This window comes from Parasteatoda tepidariorum, chromosome X1 (genome assembly GCF_043381705.1).
Source record: "Parasteatoda tepidariorum isolate YZ-2023 chromosome X1, CAS_Ptep_4.0, whole genome shotgun sequence".
In the NCBI taxonomy this organism is placed as follows: Eukaryota; Metazoa; Arthropoda; class Arachnida; order Araneae; family Theridiidae; genus Parasteatoda; species Parasteatoda tepidariorum.
Window position 1 is genome coordinate 60,063,797 of NC_092214.1, and position 25,333 is coordinate 60,089,129.

At 27.6% G+C, this 25,333-nt stretch overlaps 1 protein-coding gene across 6 annotated transcripts in view; it reads left to right on the forward strand.

Moving 5' to 3' along the window:
* LOC107447328 (choline/ethanolamine transporter flvcr2a) overlaps positions 1 to 25,333 on the forward strand; it is a 132,767-nt gene that overhangs the window by 60,644 nt on the left and 46,790 nt on the right. Inside the window, exon 1 of one of the 6 annotated variants that reach the window (XM_043039069.2) lies at positions 554 to 775. The exons of 1 other annotated variant lie outside the window; for it this stretch is intronic. In XM_043039069.2, the coding sequence (XP_042895003.1) occupies positions 689 to 775 (87 nt within the window). In that variant the 5' untranslated portion in view covers positions 554 to 688. Of the gene's footprint in view, positions 1 to 553; positions 776 to 4,922; positions 5,150 to 10,435; positions 11,149 to 22,240; positions 22,262 to 25,333 lie in introns of those variants that run through there. 4 more of the 6 variants (XM_043039071.2, XM_043039072.2, XM_043039070.2 and 1 more) reach the window with 4 other exon arrangements.

Below are 25,333 nucleotides of genomic sequence, written 5' to 3' on the forward strand. Positions count from 1 at the left end.
CTAGAAAACATACCGGAGGATGAATTGAAGACATGCCATCACAATTTTGACTCTCTGCAGAAGACATGGCTCCTCTGCTTTGGCAGCCCGATGACCAACACGCGAAATCGAGCACTTTATGCTATCACATATTAATGAGGACCGATACCGTGCACTCTCGGTCCCTCCACAGGCTAATCAATGTGATAACCCACCCGCTCACTGACCGCAACCAGTGATGCTTGTCTTCAGTGATCTACTGGAAATCGTGGGACATGCAAGTGAAGAAATAAATAAGAGTTGGTGTTGTCCAAAAAGCCGAGTCATTGGAACTGCTCCGAATAATCGACTTGTAAACAGCTGAAAAAAGTTATTTACTAATTGTGGTTTAAGCTGAAAAGTTCGGTATAGCAACATTGGTCCTACTTTCTAAACATCATCCAATCACTAATTTAAATGTTATTTTTTTAAAACCAGTGTTTATAGCTTTGCACTCGAACAGAATTTCCATGCGATTCTATTTTATGAAAAAAGCATACCTATGCTTGGAAGTGAAAAACAATAAAAAAGACATTTTTACGTCACCATTTCCAATAGAGCATGATATTGTGATTCAACAGTTCACTATTTTGGTCACGTAAAATATATCTGTATCAAGGAAATAGAATTATATTTTTTGGGGATTGTATTTTTCTTCCTTTTAAAGAAAATGTTTCGAACAGTAAATTCCTATGATGTAAAACTGAAATTTTTAGAATTTGATGCCGAATATCCAAAGAATGTAAGCGTTAAAAAGGTGAGTGATTTTTCCTGATCAATTATTTATTTCTATCATTTAGACTATTGTTACAGATCGCGAATTCGAAACTATTAGATTATCTCACTTTAAAAAGCCTAACTGAATCAACGTCGTTTGCTTTCAAAATAGGTTATTTGAAATGTCAAATAAAATACTAATTAATTTAGTATTAAATGTTATTTGATGACTGTCAATATGATAATAGTAACTATTTGTTTTGTTTAAAATTATATGACAAGAAGAGATATGTTTACTAATTCTTCCACTAATATTTTAAGCCCAGTGTTTTTGTTTATATTAAATCTGATTGATAACAATATTTTAGTAAATATATTTAAACCATGGATTTTTAAAAGTACTTTCTTGACAACTGTTCAAGACTTTTCTGCCCATATTTGAATCTTTTAGAAGTTTCATTTAAGAAATATAAAAGTATTGAGAAATTAGCAATAAATTGTAATACGTAACTAACAGCTTATAGCTTAAAACTACATTAAATATGGATTCGTGTCTTTAAAATATGTACAATAGAACAATTTCATTCAAAATTATTGGTTTTATACTATCATATCCTTTATTGTTCATTATACTACCTAATCCTTTATTGTTTATTATGCTACCTTTATTGTTTATTATACTACCTGATCCTTTATTGTTACTGTTAACTATTTACAGTTAAGAAAACTGTGAAAATGTCAACTGGTAAGAAATAAAATTAAAAATATACGTGTAGCCACCAATCGAATATTACAGATTAATAATACTAACTAATCTTCAATTTTTAATTGAGGATTAGTTAGTATTATTAATCAATTATTACATAATAATTGAATAATAATACTATTAGTATAATATTTATTAAATTTTTAATTCTTTGAAATGCATGAAAAAGGAAATGAATAAAAAATATATATATTTTGAAAGTAAAAAATTTTAATTATATCTCTTAAAATATTCGAATATTATCTTATATCAAAATAGATTTCAACGAATATTGAAATAAGATTAAATATATGATTAAATAGGTAATTTTTTTTACATGAAGAATTTTGGTATTAGACACTAGTTTAAGAAAATTTTAAACTATAAATTCGAGATGTGATGCCTATGTTAAAACATCTAAAACCCTAATCAATGGGCAACATTATATATGTTACATGCACAAGCATATTTATTCAAGTATTTATTTCAAAATTTAATTTCGGCAAATAATCCGGCACTTTCCAAACAATATACCTAGTTGTACAAGTTTCCAGATTTCACTAATCAATCAGACATTTTTAAAACATTTTACAGACAAACTTTATTTTTAGACAAATTATAAAATATACCATTCATTACTCAATCATCTTGATTTGTTTCTGACAGTTTGCAATAAGCCTATATTAGTGAATACCTATTACAAATAGTTTCTTTAAAGTTTTATTACAATAAACCAAAACGAATTCAGTCTAAGTAATTCTTTGAATGTTTTCTAATTAGATTTATGGTATGTAATAAGAATATTTGGCAGATTTACAAACATTGAACATTTTTCTAGTTAGCTCGACGTATTGCAAAATGTCTGCAACATTTGCAAAGGGCCGGTTTTTACAATCAGCTTTCGACACTTATCTGCGAATGTAATGGTATCCAATAGCTTCCATCAGCATTTAGAAATTTATAAACAAAGTCCTAAGGCAACAAGCTGTGATTTATGGCTCGCCATAGCTTAGTTACACTTATAATAATCTATCTCTTTTATCACACATAGTCTTATGTGTTATTTTTGTCTAATTATATAACTGTACGGATTATGTATATACATATGATTAAAATTGAAAATTAAGAGAATTAATTAGTAATGATTGAACTGTCCAGCATGTTACCTTGCGCAAATGCAAGGCAACAAGCCAATTAGATCAATATGAAACTTCAATAACTTCTTAACTTCAATATGAAAACACATTTAGAAATGTTTTCCTGGCACTCTCTATTACGCTTGACGTTCGTAATTTGTAACCTGGAAACTTAATTATGTAGTTGCAGTATTGTATAAAATCTTATGTTGTTGTTGATGTATGCCATTAAGGCAGAGGTGGGTGCGATTGTTCTTGTTTTCCAGTGGCGCCATCTATGGTCAAGAATTCGACTTCTGCCACACCCATACGTCACACCCGTTTATAGGGCGGATCGATTCATATATCCATCCATTCATCCACAGATCGTAATCTTGACCTGAATCAGAGAACGATCAATCTCCAATTCAGCACCCTTAGAGGTATTGATTTTTTATGGGACTTTGAGACTCGACAGATTTAGCATACATCAGTCACCATTTACTACACGGGGAGTCTTCGGCCTGCAGGAATCGAACCCACGACCCTACCAGCCAGGCTACCCCGACCCTATAAAATCTTATGATCTGGCGATATTGATGTTGTATCAGAACGCGTCTTTTTTTATGGTTTTCCTGGTCAATTTGTCTTCATTTTTATTAAATTCTTCTTACTTTTTTTTCAAATTTTTGTTGCTATTTCTTTTTAATTGGTTTTCTTTTAAATCTTTCATTACTAATTCTTATTTGTTTTTCTTAGATCTTTTCTTAATTTTCAACTTGAGAAAATTTTCCTTTTCAGCTAGTCGCGTACTTCCTACGGAAAAACAAAGGTTTGAAACCCGTACCGCTTTGGATAGTTTATTTCTATATTATTTTCAGTTTACAGCAAACAGGATAACTGACATTATCCTTATGAGTAATTTTTGGTAACAAATCATAGAATAATTTCCTCACTTTGACATTTAGGGGTTTAGTTATTCTATGTGACGCTAATGCAGTCTATCTCCTCTCAAAATGACTAGTTAGTCTTAATCCTGAGTTATTTGATTTCTAAATTGGGTTTAAAATTGCAGAAATTAACAAAAAAAAACCACAGATTGGTTGTTTATATCGACTGATTAACCCTTTAATGCAGAATTTTTATTAAATATATTTTTCATACTTTTTCATTATTTGTATTTAGATCAAAATAAGTGAAAACTATTATATTTAGTATTTTAATAATTATCGGTTATGAAATACAGCATGAGACGCCGGTGTCTTTTTCTGCGTAAAAGGTAAAATTTACCAATCACGGCTCACTTCCAAGCAATAATTTCTAAAATTTGCACTAATTTTAATTTTAAAATTTTCACTTATTTTAATTTTAAAATTTGCACTTATTTTATTTCTAAAATTTGCACTTATTTGGAGTTATTTATATCTAATAGAAACAGTTATTAATCATTGAAATTTCTTTAACACGTTGAATGCCATGGGGGTCACCGAAGCCAAGATGATTAGAAACACATAATTCAAGCAAATTTTTAATTTTTTTATATTATTACTGTTACTAAAATGGTTTGAAGAAATTAATGCAATATAGAACACACAAAAATAGTTTTATTTATAATACAGAGAAGCCAACTTGCTCCGGACAGCTAATAAATATTTTCAAGTGGTAGTTTATTAATTGTGATTCTTGGTTTAATAAATTCAATTTAGAAAAATTTTATCCACCACTATTTCTAAACAATTCGTAGGCTTATATAATAAACCACTTTTTTCAGATATGTCATGCTAAGCCTTTAAAAAAACTAGCAAAATCTGTCTAATATTTGCAAATTTAGTTTGTAGTTATTTACCGTTTGGCCAGACGGGCAAGCCATGTAAAATTAGCGTAGCATTCAACGTTTTAAAGATATTGGAGCAAGTTTGTTTATATTCCAAAATTTGTTACATCTCTCTACATTTCTTTGAAACATTTTTATCTTTAAATTAAACGTAAAGTTATTCTTTATTAGCAAATCTGCATAACAGGTAAATTTTAACACTGGAACATAAAAAATTATTACTTCGCAAAATTGCCCGCTAAACGTTAATGTTTCAAAACACAATAGGCCTTTGTTCATCAGTTATGTAATAAATGCTAGAAAAACAGCCAGACTACCTTAAAACAATACATTCTTAATAAACTCGAAAATTATATAGCTTTGAAGATAGCTCTTTAGCATGAAATCTAAAGAGTTTGGAGGGGGAATTACAAAATGGTCGAAAGTAGCTGGCAATCTATCAAAAACTATTCGATCTGATAAGATAGAACGCTCTTGCCTATCGGAAAAGGATGTCACTTAAAAGGGAAACCAGTATTTAATCGGGGCCTTCTTTGAGGTAACAGCTTGTCTCGTTTTTATGAAAGGTAACTTATGAATACGGGATTTTTTATTTTAAAGTACAATACATTTAAAGGAGAATATTTTAATGGTTTGCAGACTGTTATTTGAAAGTTATTTATTAATTTTGACAAATATTTTCACTTTTCGACATAAGTTTGCATGAATTATTAAATGCAGGTAAGTCTTTTAATTTGTTAGCTTGAATAATGTAAAAATTATAGTAGTGTTACTTTCTAAAAAATCGGTTCGACGTTGAACCACAATACGGTACAAATTATCTACTACCGTAATATGGTAATTTGAACCGTTCAAGTTATACGAGAATATCGTGTAATTAAGTTTAAAATGTTCGGTAACTTTATATGGTTACGGTTTGTTAATCTCTTACCACCATACTAAAATTACAGCAAATTTGAACGACATTATGTTTTAAAAAGCTCCAAAATTTCTAACAGTGTGGAAAAAGATTATTTTTTTAAAATAATTTTTCCAGAAATTTTTTTCGCAAATTTAAAATTCTTTTTACTAAAACCATAATAAAATAACAGTATTGTTTGATAAATTTCTCTGGATTTTTAATAAATTTGTGTTCGTAAAAAATTATCGAATCTTATGATTTCTTTATGCGTTTGGAATATTTCTTAATTGATATTAATGGTATGCTTAGATTGTAGAATTTCATACATTTCTTTATGACTGCCATGTTTGACAAAATACCACAATCAGAATAATGCCTATTACTGAAAAATCGTGATTTATAATATCTGAATCTTATCAAAATATATTTTTTGAATGGTGTAGTTGAAAATAACGTCAGAAAGTAACAGGAAAATAACAGTAGCCTCATTAATCTCTGTTAATAAAGACCCATTAAATCAAAACACACCAAATAGTTCAGATATTTATTGTCCTGAATAAAATGTTTTTGAAGTTAAGAAATATTTAGCACTTCTGAAATATTCTTTAAGCGTTTTTTTTTTCAAAACATTTTCTATTAAGTTTGAATTTATAGTAAAAAAAGTATTTTTTAAAATTATTAAATTTTTGACTTCAATTACAACTTCTTCTTTTCAACTTTACATTTTTTTTAAAATTTGCATACCTTTATCTTTACAATAAAAATTTTACACTATCGTATTTAGATTTGGCTACTAAATTATATTCTGTTTAATCTAGTAGTAATGTTCGTATAATAAGTGTCCGAACCCATGTATTTTTTAAACACCCTGTATTTGCTTCTAATATAGTGTTTAATTTTTATCAGACAATGTGTATTCGGTACTTTATACAGAAAGAAACACTGCAAAATACTTTTAACGCAGCATTTGAAAATATTGTATACTCAATCTTGGGAATATTCTTACTAATTTTACTTTACTCAAATATTATTTCGGGATTACAAATTTCTTAATTTTTTTTTCCTTCATAATAAATGAAATGAATGAAATATTATCCAGAAATTTTTCAAACATTTTAGTCCTTAAGAAAACGCCAAAATTTCCGTTGAGTCGTCATGTATAGCGTCATGTTCTTGAAAAAAAAATAAAGACATTTAAATTTAACCTTTTCGATGATGTTTAATTACGTAAATAAAAAACCTGCCATCGATTCCCTTTCAGAATCCCTATATTTAAATCGGGACAATCTAAAAATGCGTGGCTTTTCATGATTGTAATGGTGTGAATAGTTAGATATGGATAGGCCTTTAAGCTTTTTTTTGTGGAAATTAGCTCTACGATTTGTGAAATTAAGGAAATATTTTGTTTCGTAAATATATTAATTAGAAATATTATAAAATAAAAACATAATTGCTTGGAGTGAAATTATTTGAAGGTTAAGTAGCAATTATGACAAAAACCTTCAAATTTTAACTTCAAAGCAAAGTAATTTTAAGTCAAACAATGAGAATAAAAAATATTTTATATTAAAAATGATAAAAATTTTAAAATTCCAATTTTTTTATTTAACACAATGCACATTCATTAATGTACAGTCAAAGTCATTGTTGTCCTTTCGTAATTTTAACGGTCTGTTGCAATATGAAGTCGCATTAATTTCTCGATTGAATGATGGAGTTAGAATATAAGTTTATTTTCGCATCATTAAATGGCATCACGATGCATTTTTACAAGGTTGCAATTAAATAAAATTCCTTGAATAGGAATATCCATAGAACCCCAGTTACAACTTTTAAAGTTACTGAAAAAAAAATTATAAAAAAACAAGGTTTATGAGCAAAATAATTTGCTTTTTTTTCACTCTTCCATAAAATAAGAGTTCAAAATAGTGAAATTTAATATTAATGCCTAAAATTTTTTGAGCTCAAAATGTCTTGGAAGAAAATTATCTAAAAATCTGTTCCACCACATTTTAGCAAGATATCTGATATCTTGTATAACTTAACAAAATCTATATTTCGATTTATTTTTTATTCTTATTTTTACAGATGACAGATTAGACTAAATTAAAAGAAAAAAAAACTAGACTCTAACCAAATGCTATACAGCTGCGTTTCTTGAAGACGTTCTCAGTTAGGTCTGTTTACAAACGTGCAACATTTCCTCTATCAAGTTTTGTTTTCAGTTTTACAGATGATAACGCGGTGATCTACACGTGTTGCGCCAAAACAAGAATTAAAGGTTACTATTTCGATTAAAAGAACTTTGACTCATTAAATAAACAAAATTTAAATGTATGTCTTAATGAAAAATTCAAAACACAAGAAAAAAGTGCATGAATATCAAGATACCTGATTACCAAGATATCTGATATCTAGCTTTGCAAAATCTACATTTCGATTGATTTTTGATTCATGATTTTGCTGCGAACAGATTAAAATAAAATGTAAAGAAAAAAAACTAGACTAAACAAATGCTATACAGCTGCGTTTCTTGAAGACGTTCTGTTTACAAACTTGTAGCATATTTCTTCTATCAAGTTTTGTTTTCAGTTTTATAGATGATAACGCGGTGCTCTACACGCGCTGCGCCTAAAAAATGATTAGAGGTTACTATTACGATACGAAGAACTTCGACTCATTAAATAAACAAATTTTAATGCACGTTTTCATAAAAAAATTTCAAAACCCCAGAAATTAGTGTATGAATATCAAGGTACCTGATTACCAAGATATCTGATCTAACTTTGCCAAATCTACATTTTGATTGATTTTTGATTCATGATTCTGAAGCCGACAGATTAAAATAAAATTTTAAAAATACTTGATTCACAACTGGAAAAATTCTCAAATTCATTTCCCAAATAATTTTTTTCAAACATTTTATAGAATTCAGTTCATGCGTAAGAACATTAAATGTTTACAAAACATATCGATATTTACTAATAATTTGTCAATAGTATATTATCATATCATAAGATTTGTCAATAATATGTTGTTTCAAGAATACTTTTCCTAAACTAATGTACCGATACTAATACTAATGAGAAAAATATAGCAAATAAGTGTAGATTCAACTTTAAATGGCGTATATGTAAAATTTAAGTAAAAACTATACAATATGAGTAAAGTTAAAGAAGCGTTCATAGTACGTAGGATGCTCTTTAATATATTTATGGTTCACTGAGTAGAAAAAAAAGTATGGTCAAAAGTACAAGAATATGGAAAAATTTACCCTGCTTCTGGCTCTATAGGAACACCCTCGGTAAAAAAGCGCCGTAATTTTGACCGAAGCGCTTTGGTAATGATTTTGATAAAATTAACAATAAGATATGGTTTTATAATTTGTGATAAAATTTGGTAATTATATCGGGATACCTTGTATGGCATAAAAACCATTAATGTAGTTAAATTTATTTTTCAATTCTATTTGAAAACTAGAATTTCTGGTTCACCTTAACCAATTTTAATTAATTACCAATTGAATGTTTCAAAAAACTGCATACTTTTGTTTTATTAAAAGTTTTTCTTCTTCATAATCTATAAAATCTATTTTTGCCATGGATCATTATACTGCAATTTCTAAAGTAATATTTATTTAATTAAATTGATTCGGTGATTTTACGGTAATTATTGCTGTTAAAATTATGGTATATCAGATTTTGTGATCCTGTAAAAAGGAATTTTGCGGTAGAAAGTATCGGTATTGTGAGTGGTCTTTTTACTATAATTTGATCCGGTTATTTACAGTGTACGACTGAAATCATATTCAAATTTAGAAATTTGCAGCTGCAGGAAATCTTCCATATTTACAGGATTTGTCTGTTAGATATTGTTGTTAGTTACTTTAACATATGTTTATGAACAAAGGGTTTCTTTATGAACGTAATAAAACCAAATCATTTTTTGAGAATAACTGATAACATAATTAAATTTTTCAAATTATTCATTGTAATCCTATTTTACAGAATTTTTGAAACTGTATGTTAACATAAAACCGAAGTTTTTTTTTTGTTTTGTTTTTTTGTTTGTTATAGCCTTTTATAAATCTCTATCATTTAGATTTATATAAAAAAAAACTATATTTGCATAAAAATCTCACAATAAAACTGTAAATAACAGTTTTATTTTTCCTTTTTATGTACTATAAAGGCTTTTTACATACTTTTTATAAATAACCTTTAAAACATAAAAAACCTTTTTACACATAAAAAAGTACATCGTAATAGTTAAAAAGGGCACGCATTATTTTTCTTTCTCCCAAAAGTGCCACTCTTCGATAGGCCTCTACTAGTTTAAAACATAATCAGGTTAGATGAGGGTACACAATATTACCTGTACGACAACGAAGAAGAATTTTTTCTACATTTTCGTAAAGACAAAGATTTATAAAGGTAACACTGTGGAAAAAAAATTTTTTTTTGCATTGATGCAAGTATTTGATATTGCCTAATTTGGGTTTGAGGATTTCAAACTTGAAATTAATTTTTCACTTACAGCTGCAGATTTTTCTAAAACGATATTTTCAGTCTATTTTTTGCCGAAATTTCCAAGTAGAGCATTAGGATTAAAATTGCATATATACCCATACCTGTTAACGTCGTCATATGCGGATAAGAGCGCTTCCCTATTATGATCAGTTCAGAAGTACACAAAGAAACAGTTCACAATAGGGAAGCGTCTCCAGCAGAGTATGACAACTTTTCCAGGCAGGATATTCTATGTAATTTTAACCCTGATGATGCGTTCTAACTTCCCTAGAAGTTCGTCGCAACATTTATGCAACCCCCTGTTATATATAACATTTTTAAAAGTGTATATTTCAACAAAAAATAGATTAAAAATATCATTTTAAGAAAACTGGCGCTTGGAGAGAGAAACTGATTTTCAAATTTGAAATTAATTACCCAAAAGTATTGAAGATCTGTTAAAAAAAATCTCATACTTCAGAGAACAAAAAAGATTGTCCCCCAATGAAATTCGCGATAAAACTATGAAATCGATAATCTGCCAAATCCTTTGCAAAGCCAAGCTTTTACATTCACGACCACTTGTGAGGCTTCCTTAATCAAAACAAAGTAACCCGTGTTTACATTTCCATTTTACTATCAGTTTTTTGATCAGTGAGAATTTTGAGCGTGATGATCAAAGTGCACTGGACGAGCGCTCGCTGACAAATTATGACAAGAAATCTGTTATTAAATGAAAATCGAATTAATTGTTGATGAAAGATTAAGAGATTCAGTGTGATTCTTAATGACGTGTATCTTTCGTTCTGTGTTTCTTATCTTCAGAAAAAGACAGGGATTTTTTTTTTGTCCTTTTTTTTTGTAGATAAAAACATGGCCGACATTTCTTTATCACCAACTTATTACCAACTGTAACATGTTCTCAAAATAACATAACTTTTTTTCATTTCATCACCAAAAAGAAAGATATTTTGGATAATGATATGCGTCATAGATTCATTCCTGTTACTGTGTTCTCAAAATATCTTTATTCTATCTTTAGATTGTTAAGAGTTAGTACCGGTGAATGAAGCAATTGCTCTTTATGTGTAATTGTGTTTAATAAAGCGTTTTTGGCATAAATTTAATATATAGTGCAGGTGGAGTTTTAAAATAATGACTAGAGTTCAACTGTGAAGTGTGGCGGGCCCATTCAACTATCTCTCACAGAAAGGTCCCACATCCTATTGATGAAAAAACATAATCCTTTTTCTTTCCGAGTTCTCTGTTTTTAAAAATCGATTGGATTTTGCCATACTATGCAATCAAATGTAAGTAATTATTTTCTCTTATAAAATCTATAATGTGAAATTTTTTATTATATAATCTGACATTGATTTGCTATTAAATGCTTATGAAGATATTGGAGGTTATATAATAAACCAGATTTTCAAATTGTTCACAAAAGCGTGTTTGAGAAAATCTTTAATTTTCATGCAGTCAGAGAGATATTTTTGTGTATTGTGCTGTTATATGATGAATATTCGTAAATTTGTTAAGTACCCATCTAGAAACAATATTGAGGAACAATTTGATGTAAAAATGTCACCTCTTAGAAATATATGGCTTATCACTATACTGTCTCAAGCCTTATATATTTTTTACACTGGTCGAGGTATTTCTTACAAATGTTTCTCATAAGCGGGCTTACCATCTTTACGTAAATATGACCAACAACGTCGGGGTATCATAGTGATATTACCTCCTTTGTTGTGCTTGAATTCCCTTTTATTTTTGTGCCAGGCTTAGTTTCAAAAAAAGTTAACTTCATTACTTTAAGTACGTAATGTTTGTGCTTGGAGCAGTATAGCCGCTTTCGATTCATGTGCTATTAAACTCTACAGTTAGCCGAACCGCGAAATGATTTTTAATCTTGAATCATTTATTTCATTATTCGAAACAAGTCATATTTGTTATATAGCCAGTCGTATTTTTATAAATTTCAACAATCTTTTTCTGTCAATTGTTCCCTTAGTTTTTTAAAGAGCAATTTATACAGTAATGATTGCAATTAAAAAAAGCGTTAGTGTTTATCGATTTCAGTAAGAAAGCAGTCGTTGCATTAATAAAGGGGCAATTGATTTAATCAATAAAAAAGTTTTCCGTAATTTAGAAAGCTAAATTTCGTTAGTTTAATTGATGCAAACTTGAACGAAATTACATCTCGGTTTTTGATTCTAAACTAAAAACAATATTTTATCATTAAAATCTCCTTAATTCTTATGATAGGAACTTCCAACTTTATGTTTTCATTGAGTTTTCCTTTAAGTGTCATGGAAGCATTTCAAAATTTATTTTATGGTTTTTTAAAGTTTCTCTTCTGTTTTTCATCTATGAATTCTGCAATAGTTCGTACTATTAAAACAAGATGATAGCAATCATTTTGTTTTCATAGTTCGTGCAATTGCAAATTCGAATCGATCAGAAATAAAAAATATTTTACGACCTTTCTAAAAATAATGATTTTTGTTGTGTAGCAGATATTTTACTAGTTTGCGTTCAAACATTTTCCTAGCATTTAGAAAATTGAAGTTTTCTCTTGTGCTTGAAGGTTATCTGTTTAGTTTCAGTCAGAAAGCGTTTTTTATTGTTACTGTAAAATCTAATATGCTGAAAAAAATTTATTAATGTGTTGATACAAATATGTTTTAAAGTAAAAATTAATATTTACTTCATTATTATATTTAGTGTTTTAATTAATGATCCCTAAAAACTTTAATTAATTATACGATAATTTCGCTTTATTACAATTAAAATAATTTTTCATATGTGGAATCTAAAATTGAAAAAAAAAAATAGTTCTTAACATGCATTATGGTTTATATTTTTTACATAATATATTCCATCGATTTTAAAAATTTAGGCTTCTGATGAAAAAGAGATTTGATGCAGAGAACTGTTCAGTCATTATTAAATTTTTTTGCATAATTCATAGGTTGTGTAAAGATTAATACAACTTAAAACTTAAAAATTATTGTAGCAAAATAATTGTTTCGTTTTTTTTCCAAGAAATTTATAACTTTAAGAGAAAATGTTTTAAATATTGTATTACTCACAGGGTTTGACAGACAAAAAAAAAGTCTGAAAAATGGAATGCCGGGTCTCAAAGTATAACTTAAGAAAATATTTTAAAATATATTATTAAATTCATTTGATTGTCTTTTACTAACACAGTAATTAACAATACGTTCGAAACACTAATTTTTGTATTAAACATAAAGCTACGTTGATCATTTCTGCAAAAAAATAAGTAAAATATGAAAAGTGTTTTAATAAGAGACCAAAACATTTGAAATTGCGAATATGCTTAATTTTTAAAACTCTTATGTCACTTTAATTTCAGTATTTCCTTGCAATACTTTTTAATTTTTATCAAACGTCATCCATTCGTTGAAATGCAAATCTTTAATTTATTTGCTACAATCATAAAATTTTAAATGACTGCGCGAAAAATGCATTTCAAACAAAAAACAGCATAAAGTCATTGGAAATTAATCTGCAGATAAATATCTGAGGAACATCTGCGAAATAATATATTAACAGGTACAAAGAAAATAAAGAGTATTCATAATAATAAATGTTACTCGAAATGTGTTCATATAATTAAAAATGCATTCAACTGCAAAAATAGTTAACAGAAGAATATTAATATTTTTTTAATTAGGCGCACACTTTTAAAACAATATTGATAATGTATCCACACATTGCGTAATAATTTGCCAGAGTTTTCTTTAATTGTGTGCGAATGTCATTAACTTAACATTGTTTGATATATTCCGTTTTGTTTTCCGTCCGTTTTAATTTAATATTTTTAGATTATTAAACAAGGTAAAATAATTGAAAAATATGTTGTAGTTGAGAGAAATATTTGTCATTTTGATCTCATTAATAAATGTTTTATAACCCTCTTCGAAGTTTGACACGCCCATTTACATTTGCATAGCAAACCATTATGTATGTGTGACTCTTTTAATAATAAACAGAAATTTAGTAAGAATTTTCTTGATGAAAGTGAAGTGACAGTAAACGAAGTAATTTTATATTAGTATATTTACATCTATGACATTATTTAACAAAATTATCATGTGTAATATGAGTACAAAAGGATTTTAGGACTTTTTTTTTTACTTGTTCGTTTAAAAACAATATCCTTAATTGTTTTGGTCAAAATACCATTTATTTTCAATAATCCATGGAATATATATCTATCTTAAACTTCGTATAGGTCAGTTATACATCTGAGTATGGTGATTATAAATTGTAATATTCAAATCTATTTGAGGGGTCACAATAAAAATTTCAAACTATTTCAAATGTGCTGGAGAAGAAAAATCATCTCTCTATCTACATTTTTAAAAAAGTTATGAATGATTTTAGATTGCCCTGAAACAGAAACTTGATCAGCAGACTGACTTTAAAGTGCTTTTTCTCATTCATGATAATTTTGTGTTTTAATCTTAATTAAATCCGTAAGGAATTTTTTTTAATTTAAGATAAAGTTTTGAAGTAAACTTTTTTTATCTTAAGTACAATATACTTATTTAAATTGTGCATGGAATAAACATTTTATGAGATATTAAATTTTTTACAGCATGTTATATATACCTAGCAGGAATTTTTAACCTTTTTTTCTATTTTTTTACAATCTATAAAAAGGTTCGAATTGACATATCAACAAATGAATGTACAAAATTGTTAAGGCGATTATTGTAAGCAGTAAAAAAATTATTTCGAAAATATGTTGAAATAAAAAAGCCTCAAGGATTTAAAAATTTTGAATTTTTCCATTTATTTTAAAATTTAAAAAAAAAACACTAACTTTTTTTGAAGATAAATTATTGATTATAAGTTAAATGAGCATGTAAAACATCCACAAGATGAATGATTATACCTTCATTAAAAAAAATGTTGCAAGGGAACTGTGATCCCTTAATGAGAAAAACTATTTTTTCCTTTTTTAATTTTCCTCAATGCAACAATTAAAAAAATACTTTATTCACTTACAAGGGTTATTAATATTTATAATGCTTCTGCGATGAATCATTTTATTTTATTTTATTTTGTGAATCAGAAATATTATAGTTATAAAATTGTGATAAATGTTTATTTTTGTGACAGTTAATATAACTACACTGAGAAACAATTGTGATAAAATTACCGTCCTGTGTAATAATCACTTTTCTCGCAAAAAAAAACAAAACAATTCAGGTTAATAAAACCAAAAAAATGCGTTATTAAAACTCTCATTTGGTAATTTTTGCGATTATGTGGTAACAGTTTACCGGAAATGCTAGTTTTCAAAACCATCGTTCTTATTACCAAATATTTAGTAAAAAAATGCAAATCTGAAAAGTAAATCCAACCGAATAAATGGTTTTTATGCGATGAGTCATGCCATGGTTTATATGCCATGTGGTAAGTTTTCTATCTACCTAAAGTAAAATACAATTCCTTATGAATGCAATTTAGGATGAGAAAAAATTAAACATTTGAGGTCCAGAATCCATACTATTTCACACTGTATCACACTATTTAACACACAAAAAAAATGCACAAAAACCAAAAACTGAGAACTTTCCAGTTTTTGCACCGGATCCTTCAATTAGACATCTGTAATTATACTGAGAAAAAGGTATGATCAAAACTACCGGAATATAGTAAAATTTATTGTGTTTTGACTCTATGGGAGCAACAAAAAGCTCTGTAATTTTTACCGAAGTGCTTTGGTAATGATTTTGGTAAAATTGACAATAAAATATGTTTTTATAATACGTGATAAAATTGGGTAAATGGGCTAAAATTCAATAATTTTATCATGATACTTTAGAGTAGGGAATAAAACTACTCATTCGGTTAAATTTACTTTCAGTTTTGTATTTGCTACTAAATGTGTAGTAAAAAACCATAATTTTGCAAAGCAGAATTTCTGGTAAACCGTTACCATATGAAGGGAAAATTACAGAATGAATAGTTTAAATACCATTTATTTTAGTTTTATTAACCATAATTTTTTTTACCTCAAATGTCATTATCATACTATGGTAATTTTACTAGATTTTTTTTCCATAGAATTAAATATGTAAGAAGAGATTTTCATATTTTTTTGATTTGTTATATTAATTTTTTATACTAAAAAGTGAGACTCTAAAACTCCCCCAGACAAAGAATGAACAAGAATTACCAACTATAGCCTTTATACCATAGCAATTAAATACTGTAAATAATATGGACTCCAAGATAAAACCTGCAGCTTATAGACACTAAATTAAGTTTCTTTATTAGCGTTTTAGAATAACTCTCTCCAGCTATAGGAAAAACTAAATTGATTTAACAAACGTTAAAAAAAGTACAAATATTTCATATTTCAAAACTCTGAACCGAAATGTTTAAATTAACTGTGTGTTTTAAAGTAACTTATAGATGCCGTTTTATTTTTTAAATTTTTTTCCTAAAATAGAAGGTAATGCCTAGCAAAGCTATTATTAACGCAAAATTTAAAAAAAAGGAAACATTTTTTTCTTTAGCAGTTCGTAAATAAAATATTTAGTTCCAGGAAAATTTCTTAAAACATTAAATGCAGCAATAAAAACCATGCATAATATAAGGAGAATTTTTTAAAAAAAATTGTATTACGTATTAAAATCAAAACAAGGTATCTTAATGAAAGATAATTCAAAAATTGTCCTTGGGTTTAAAATATGAATATTACTTTTATCTTAATATTCATTACGCTGTAATCTTGTTTTACTTACGTAGTTTCGAGATTTAATAGTCGCGTATAATAGATAAAAATTTTATAAACGAGTGCGAATAGATTTTCCTTTATTGATATTTTTCGGTATTTTATTATTTTACAACTTTAAAAATTGGTAAGCATGTTTTAGAAATTCCTTGCATTGCTAAATTCATGTATTGCAGTTTTTGTATTTCGAAAAGTATAATTATTTTTAAAATCCGCAGTTATATTTTGATAAAAACTTCTTTAAATAAGTTGGATAAAATACTCGTTCATTATATCTTTTTTCTCAAAATTATAGCAATATAATTTTCGAACTAGCATTTTCAAAACAAAAAAATTAAAAAAGAAAAAAAACTAATCCCGTAATAAAATTATTCCTTTTGAATTTTTATCAAAAATGTCTTTACATTTGCGTAAAAATGTTTATAAAGCCTATTTTGTTTTTGTCGATTTCAACCGAAACAATATTTTATTTAAAAAAAATTGTAAGTGGAAGCTTAGAGTGTTTAACTACCTGTTCTGAAACTACCTTATCAAAAGTAAAAAATAACTTTATAGTCATTCTCTTGTTTAGCACTACTTTATTTAAAACCGATTACATAGTTTTAAGGTTTCAAAGTTTATGAATGAATGAATGAAAGAAAGAATGAATGAAATGAATGAAGGAAAGAATGAATGAAATGAATGAAAGTTTATGGAAATAATGACTTTATAGTCATTGTCTTGTTTAGCACTACTTCATTTAAAACCGATTACATAGTTTTAAGGTTTCAAAGTTTTCAGCGAATAAAGTATCATGAACTTTTAAATTATTATTCGTTTTTTCTACCGATATAACTAAGCCCTTATTTTTCTCTTTTTTTCCAAGCATTGTGTCCCAAAATTGTATTCTATCTTTATATGTTTCTTCAAAAAAGGTATAAGGTTTCCCATAATTGTATTAAAATAAAAAATCTAAACTCAGACTCTAATTGGGAGAGTACTCTTATCATAAGAACACTGAGTTAAGAAATTTCAAGATTAAGCGATTTTCCGTTTGGTTTCTTAAAAATAATCGACAGTATAATGTATGTGTCTATTGAGACCATATTTTCCAGATTGTGGTTACCCCTCACCCTTATATTTTGAGAGTCAAAAATCCAAACCTGTTGGAAAAAATTATGTTTAGTTATATAAAATACGTTTTTGTGTCTGTTTAATTACAATATCACCTGCTTTAGTTAATAGCTCATTTATAATTCCGCTCTAGATATATTAAAATTGCATCCTAGAACGTGCATCCTAGATCTGATCATTAGATAAGTTTTTATGAGCTCCTTTTTAGAGCTCATTTCATCAGTCAAGAGCTCATTTTAGGGACATTTTTCCCCTCTCTGTAGATATTTATGCTATTATGAAGAAGATACTTGGAAATTTCTCTCTCTTTTTTCGTTCTTTCTCAAATTTTTCGCTTAAATAATTTAACGCTCTTTTTTGCGTTATCCTTAAAGAAAAAAAAATTCTAACGCAACCCGCGTAATGTTATCAGGTTGCTTTTTAACTACCTCTTTAAACACTTAATATGAGAGATATAAAGCTTACTTTCGAGTGATAAATAGATTTTCTCACTGAAACAGTAATCATAATTGATTGCATGAAGTTATAGATATTTTTAACATTCTAAAAGAAGCGTACAAAACATCTTCTTACGCTGCTTGCCTTTTTTTCCTACTGCAATATCATGTTAACTACTAGTATTTTACTACAAAATATTGATTCGTGACAGTAGTTATTTTATCATCAACTTTAGAATGATATTTCTCAGATTTTAACGCGTTGTGTTGATTTTAATTTTTTTACAGTTTCTTAGCATGAATTTTAAGCAAGTAATATGGTAAAATATGCTGATAAATAAAATCCCAGATTTTAATTTGAGGACACCTATAGGTGTCCTCAAATTAAAATCTGGGATTTTATTTATCAGCATATTTTACCATATTACTTGCTTAAAATTCATGCTAAGAAACTGTAAAAAAATTAAAATCAACACAACGCGTTAAAATCTGAGAAATATCATTCTAAAGTTGATGATAAAATAACTACTGTCACGAATCAATATTTTGTAGTAAAATACTAGTAGTTAACATGATATTGCAGTAGGAAAAAAAGGCAAGCAGCGTAAGAAGATGTTTTGTACGCTTCTTTTAGAATGTTAAAAATATCTATAACTTCATGCAATCAATTATGATTACTGTTTCAGTGAGAAAATCTATTTANTAAGTTGCTAATAATTTCATTGTACCATTTTATTTTGATTGAATAAGTGAATTACCTCTATTATTGTCTGTTTACATTTTAGTTGTATTTATTTATTTATTGCTACTTTGAACGATAAATTGATTGTGTACAAAAAGTTCTAGTTTCTAGAATCTTTATCTTATACGTAATGACAAATGTAAATAGAAAATAAAGCCTTCACTGATTTAAATATTTTCCCGTGAAATAATCTTTCGAGTAAGATCTATGAGGACAAAAAAATATTTGCCGTTTCCGGATTCAGATAAAATGATAACTATCAAAAACATATATTTTTTTTATTTACTTGGGAGTAGCCTTTTCTACAATGCAATCTGAAAAGACCTACTTTTCCTCTTTTTTTCATGAATATATCTACTGAAAAAATTGACTTCTAGGAAATCATAGTATGAAGAAGTTATTTTTGCTTATTGGACCTTTTGTAAATGATTCAGCTGATTCTTGCGATAAAAAATTGTCTTATTCATCGCTTTTGACTGAAAGAAAAAAGTTTATTTGAAAAATATCTTCCTTCCATGTAGTATTGATGTCAGGGTTCCAGGTAAGAAACAATAATTTTTGCTCAATTGACAACCAGGGATTAGCGACTTTTTAACCAATTAGACACAAATTAACCAAAGATTTGAAGGTCATTTTCTGTTAAATTCTTCACCCTACACTTTCAGAAAAATATGTCCATTGACCTGTAATATTGCGCAAATGTGATGAAACTTTGAGCCATCACATGTAGTAAATTGTATGTAACTTAAGAAAGTGTTAAACTGAACAATGTTTCCATTCACGTTGAATCATCTTATTGGGTAATCAAGTTTAAGATGATTTAATTTGTACGATTATATGGTTCAATTCGGCAACAACTTCTCGATGAGCATATAATAACTTAAAAGAAACACTAAGCGCAGCAATACGGTTTGTAAACACTAGCACAATTTTATTTTTCAGTGTGGTCAAATAATTTTAACAGTGTACGGGCTAATTCTAATCCTTGATAATGATTGAGTGTGGTCTAATAATTTTAACAGTGTGCGGGCTTATTCTAATCCTTGATAATGATTGAGTGTGGTCTAATAATTTCAACAGTGTGCGGGCTAATTCTAATCCTTGATAATGACTGAGTGTGGTCTAATAATTTTAACAATGTGCGGGCTAATTCTAATCCTTGATAATGATTGAGTGTGGTCTAATAATTTTAACAGTGTGCGGGCTAATTCTAATTTTGATAATGATTGAAATTTAAAAGTAGAATGCGTTTTTATATATCGAATTTATCATATAAAAGGTAGATTGCAGCCAATGATCCGTCGTACTTGTACCTTAAAATTTGAAAAAAATTTGAGCTTTTAATTCTTTTACTTTTTGTTTAATTTTTATTAAGGTTTGGAATACTCTGAAAAGCCTAAAAATTACCGATAACTAGTGGTAGTTTTTCTATAAATGTTACCATTTTCTGTGAAAAAGTTTAACTAAATTTTAGAGGTGAAGCCTCTTACCGTATTTATAATAGAATATAATATTGAGTGAAATGGAATGGATGGTCACGTGTTATGTTAGAACAAAATTGGGTATCGATGTTTAACAATATATCACAATATTTTTACAATTTAATTTACTTATATTATTTTTACTTTGACAAATATTTCCATTATCCAAATAAAATTTATAAAAACTAAAAATTACATCTCATTCAAAAATTATCACTGAGTGAAATATTCGCGAGATTACTTTTTCGATATGTTAATTATTGGTAAATGATCACGCTAATATCGTATTCGAAAATTATAGTTATTAATAATGACTGTAATATTTTCTTGTTGGATACATGCGATTATGAATGATCACGATATTTCCGTATTGTATATATGTATGCTATTATAAATGATTGCGATATTGTCGTATTTGATACACTTATATGCATTATCGGTAGCCGATGATCAGAGTAAACCAAAATTTGGCGTTGTTCCTATATGTTGGCAAACTTCGCTTCTTGACCCCTATAACATGGTTTTTCAAAGCTTATTCGCCAAGGAAAATTAAAAAAAGCAGTTTAAGTGCCTTACACTTGAAGCAAAGCTGTAATTTTATACTGTCTATGACATATTTTTGTGAAGAATTATCTGGGTTTAGAACAGACAAAAAACATATTTTAAAAGTTATTAAACCTTTTTAAAAATTGCCAAGTTGGTGACATTTTTCCACCTAGATGAAAATTATCAAAATCAATGCCTTATTCCCCTTTTTTGCAAATTTTTACGGCCCAGATAATGCAGCAATAGAGTAAGTTTTTTAATATTAAAAGATTAGACCACAAACAGTTTTCATTTTCTAAAAACTATGGTTTTTCTCCATATTGACGCTTGGCACCATTTTTAGAATAAATATAGAGGGCGCTGGCTAAAGATAAGCTAAACTTGACCTAACAGTCATAAGTAACTGTTGCAAACTCACTTATAAAAATAGCATTTTATTCACAAAAATTCATCAATTCATGCGACTACAGAGTCTTCGAAAAACATCCTAACCGACAAGTACCGAAAATTTTCTATTATGTCTTGGTTATTTCTGATATTACTATGCTTGACGTATAGGGTGAAAAAAACTTAACCCCGCAATATGGTTGTAGCAAAATTGCACGATATTGTAGTTTAATGTGGTCCAAATTTTGAAACAGTGTTGGAACTAACTTTAATCGTTCATGTACATAATATTTCAGGAACGTAATATTTACATAACTTGAAGACAATGTAACATGAACGTAATATTAAAAGGAACATATAATTTCATGAACATATTTATTGCAATGAAGTGAATAGTGACGTGTTAAGTAAGAAAAATATAATAAAACATTTATTTAAATGAAGTGGATAGTCACGTGTTGTGCAAGAAGAAAATTGTCTATAATAGAACATAATATTTATTTAAATGATAGTCACGTGTAAGCGAAGATAAAAATTGTCTATTGAGCATAATATTTTAATAGAGTAGATAGTCACGTGTTATGTAAAAATGAAACTGCATTTTACATGACATTGACATTGTTCTTATACCTAAAGAATGTCAGCTATCCGAAACGGCTTCTAGCTCACTTTACTTAATAATAAATAATCGATCAACTAACTGTTATAGCTTAAGTTTACAGCAATTTTATATAACACGTGACTTACCGAAACATCAATAGGTTTATTTTATTATTTACCTATTTTTGTGTTCTTGAATTTTTGCTCGTGTTTATGATTTGTTTCGACGATTCCAAAAATAGAACTTCGTGCATAGCGAAACGACAGATGGAGTTGTGATGTAATCAAAACAATATTTCTGTCTAATCACAAGCTACGTGCAAGAAATATGAGACAGTAAGTTGCTTTTATTGCAGTTGAACTATATGAGTTAAATAATACATTTTTTTATTTCATTGCTGTTAACATTATAGTTATAACATTATTTTGTCACTTTTATAGGAAGTTCAACTGGATTTCGATACTAGAAATTAAACATCATTGAATGATTTAATATTGGTTTTGAAAAATTATTTAGTTTTGATACTGTAAAATATTTTAACTGCTTCTTCAGTTAGCTCTTTGATGCTGAGAAGGCACCCGTGTCTCTTTTATATTTATTTTTCTAACACTCTAATTACACGTAAAATACATTATGATATTTTTAATAATAAAAAACAGTCTAATAATTATTCAATTAGATGATCAGAATTATATTTGTATATTAGATGATCAGAATTATGTTTGTATATTAGATAATCAGAATTATATTTGTCTAAAAATATGAAATAAAGCAGTTTAAAAAAACAATTTCCAGTCATATTCAAAATTTATCAATAAATTAATCAAAATAAAATAAATTAATCAATACAATAATCATAATAGATTAATTAATAAAATTTATCAAAATTTGTCATTTTTATTCATATTCAAAAATGAATGTATAATTGATTTTTCTAAAAAAAGTTTCAAAGATGAATAACTGGTTCTCTTAGATCTAAGTATGAGCAAATTTAATTAGTAAAATTATTGTTTCAAAGTGAGCCGTGTTTCGAAGATTATACTTTTAACGCATAAAAAGACACCGATTTTTCATGTTGTATTTCACATCCATAAATTATTAAAATGCTAAATGTAATTTTTAGTTCTTTTTTTACTTAAATTAATACAAATTAATGAAAATAGTGGGAAAAATATGTTTAATTAAAATTCTGCGTCAAGGGGTTAAACAGTAAAAATCATTGTAAAGTGTTTAATTGGATGCATTTTATTCATTAATTTAACTAGAAAAATGTATGTTATATTTGACTGTGTACTGTGCGCAAAATAAAAAGCGGATCTTCCAGAATAATTTTTGTTTTAATTATCGGATCTTTACGTTTTAGGACTCATTCTTAATGGTACGAAGGGGTGACTTCAGAAATGCTAATTAATTAGCTCAGACGACATTGTAAGTTACGAAATCAGACACAAAAACGTACTTTCTCTGAAAAAATATATCTTTTTCTTGCAACGGATTCTGATCTCTGACCCCTTAATGTTAATTTTACTTTTTGTGTATTTCGCTATATCTCGAGAACTTCTAAAGCGAATTGAAAACTTTTTACACACAATTATAAAATTCATTCAACAAAAAGATAATTCTATGCAAAGAATAATTTTTAGTAAATATTTACCATTTTTTTATTATTTTATTTAATATCAGTCAAAAAAAGTTACAAGTAAGGTATATAATTTTTTTTATATTTTAAAGTATATAATTTTGCATGGCAAAATACAAAATTTGTGTGAAACCAGTCGAAAAGTTCCTCAAAAATCGAATTTCAAAAAAGGCGTATTTTAAAAATTTGATTTCTCAGGAACTATTTGATCAATTTTATTCAAATTTAAAATTATGTAAAATTATATTCTTTATAAAAAAATTGAATAATTTGTAATTATAAATTGTAAATCTATGTTCACGAAGGTATTGTACAGTACGCCAGAAAAAAAAGGGACCACCCTGAATAACTTTTGACCTAATGATCTGATCTTCACATTCTAGGACTCGATCTTAACGCTTCGAGGAATTGACCTCAAATATGCTAATGAAGTAGTGCAGACTATATTTTAAGCTACGAAATCAAAACACAAAACATACCTTCTCTGAATAAACTTCCCTTTTGTTCGACCGATTTGGATTTCTGATCTCCCAAATTAGCCACAATGTGTGAAATATGGTCCTAATAGTTTTGTCAGGAGAATGGTCCAAAGTTTGGATCCCGCAATGTCATTTTTACTTTTTACGTATTTCGTCATATCTCGAGAACTTTTTAAGCAAATTGAATTTTTTGCATGCAATTATAGAATTCTTTTCGGCGAAGATAATTCCATTCAAAAATTACTTTTAATTAATATTTATTATTTTATTTAGTAATAGTCAAAAAATTTGAATTGTTGGATAGACTAATTTGTGCAACATTTTAAAATATGTAATTTTACATGGCAGAATACAAAATTTGAGCAAAATAAGTTGAAAAGTTCCTGAAAAATCGAATTTTAACTATACGACCAGGAAATACTCCGTCGATTTCGCTGAAGTTTTGTACTTTGGCATGTAAATTTATATACTTTTAAATGTCAAAAATTGCATTGCTTATAATTCAAAAATTTTTCGACTGATATTAAATAAAATAATAAATATTTATGAAGGTATTTTTTACGTATAATTATTTTTAGATAAATGAATTTTATGATTGTGTAAAAAGTATTTATATTGCTTCTAAATATCTAAAGATATGGCAAAATACGCAATAACTAAAATAAACATCAGGAGGTCCAAATTGTGGAGCGCTCTCCTGATCCATATTTTCCTGATCCATAATATGATCCATAATATGATTGGAACCATATTTTCCAGATTACGGCTACCTCTTATATCTTAGGGATCAGAAATTCGAATCCGTTGAAAAAAAAGGTATGTTTATTCAGAGAAAATGCGTTTTTGTGTCTGATTTCATAACTTAAAACATCGTCCGCATTAATTAATTAGCATATTTGTGGTCACTCCACAAACCCTTAAGAGTGAGTCCTAGAAACTGATGATCCGATCATTAGATCGAAAGTTATTCAGAGAGATCCGTTTTTTTTTTTTTACTCACAGCTAACGTGATTTCCCTGATTGTTGAAACCTGCGCAAATATTTTTACATCTCCCTTAAATATACTAAAACTTACGGATAAACATTTGTAACGTAGTTAAATTTATTGTATTCCAACTTCAATCATGAAAATTGGGAGCAACTAAAATATTTTAAACGAAATTTCTCTTGATGTTTCTGAACAAATGTTGTTTACACGGATTATATAGGGAAAGGTTTGGGCGATCAAGGAAAAAAGGTATTTATTAAAAAAAAATGTAGGCTTCATACTAAGTTCTTGAACGTAATTT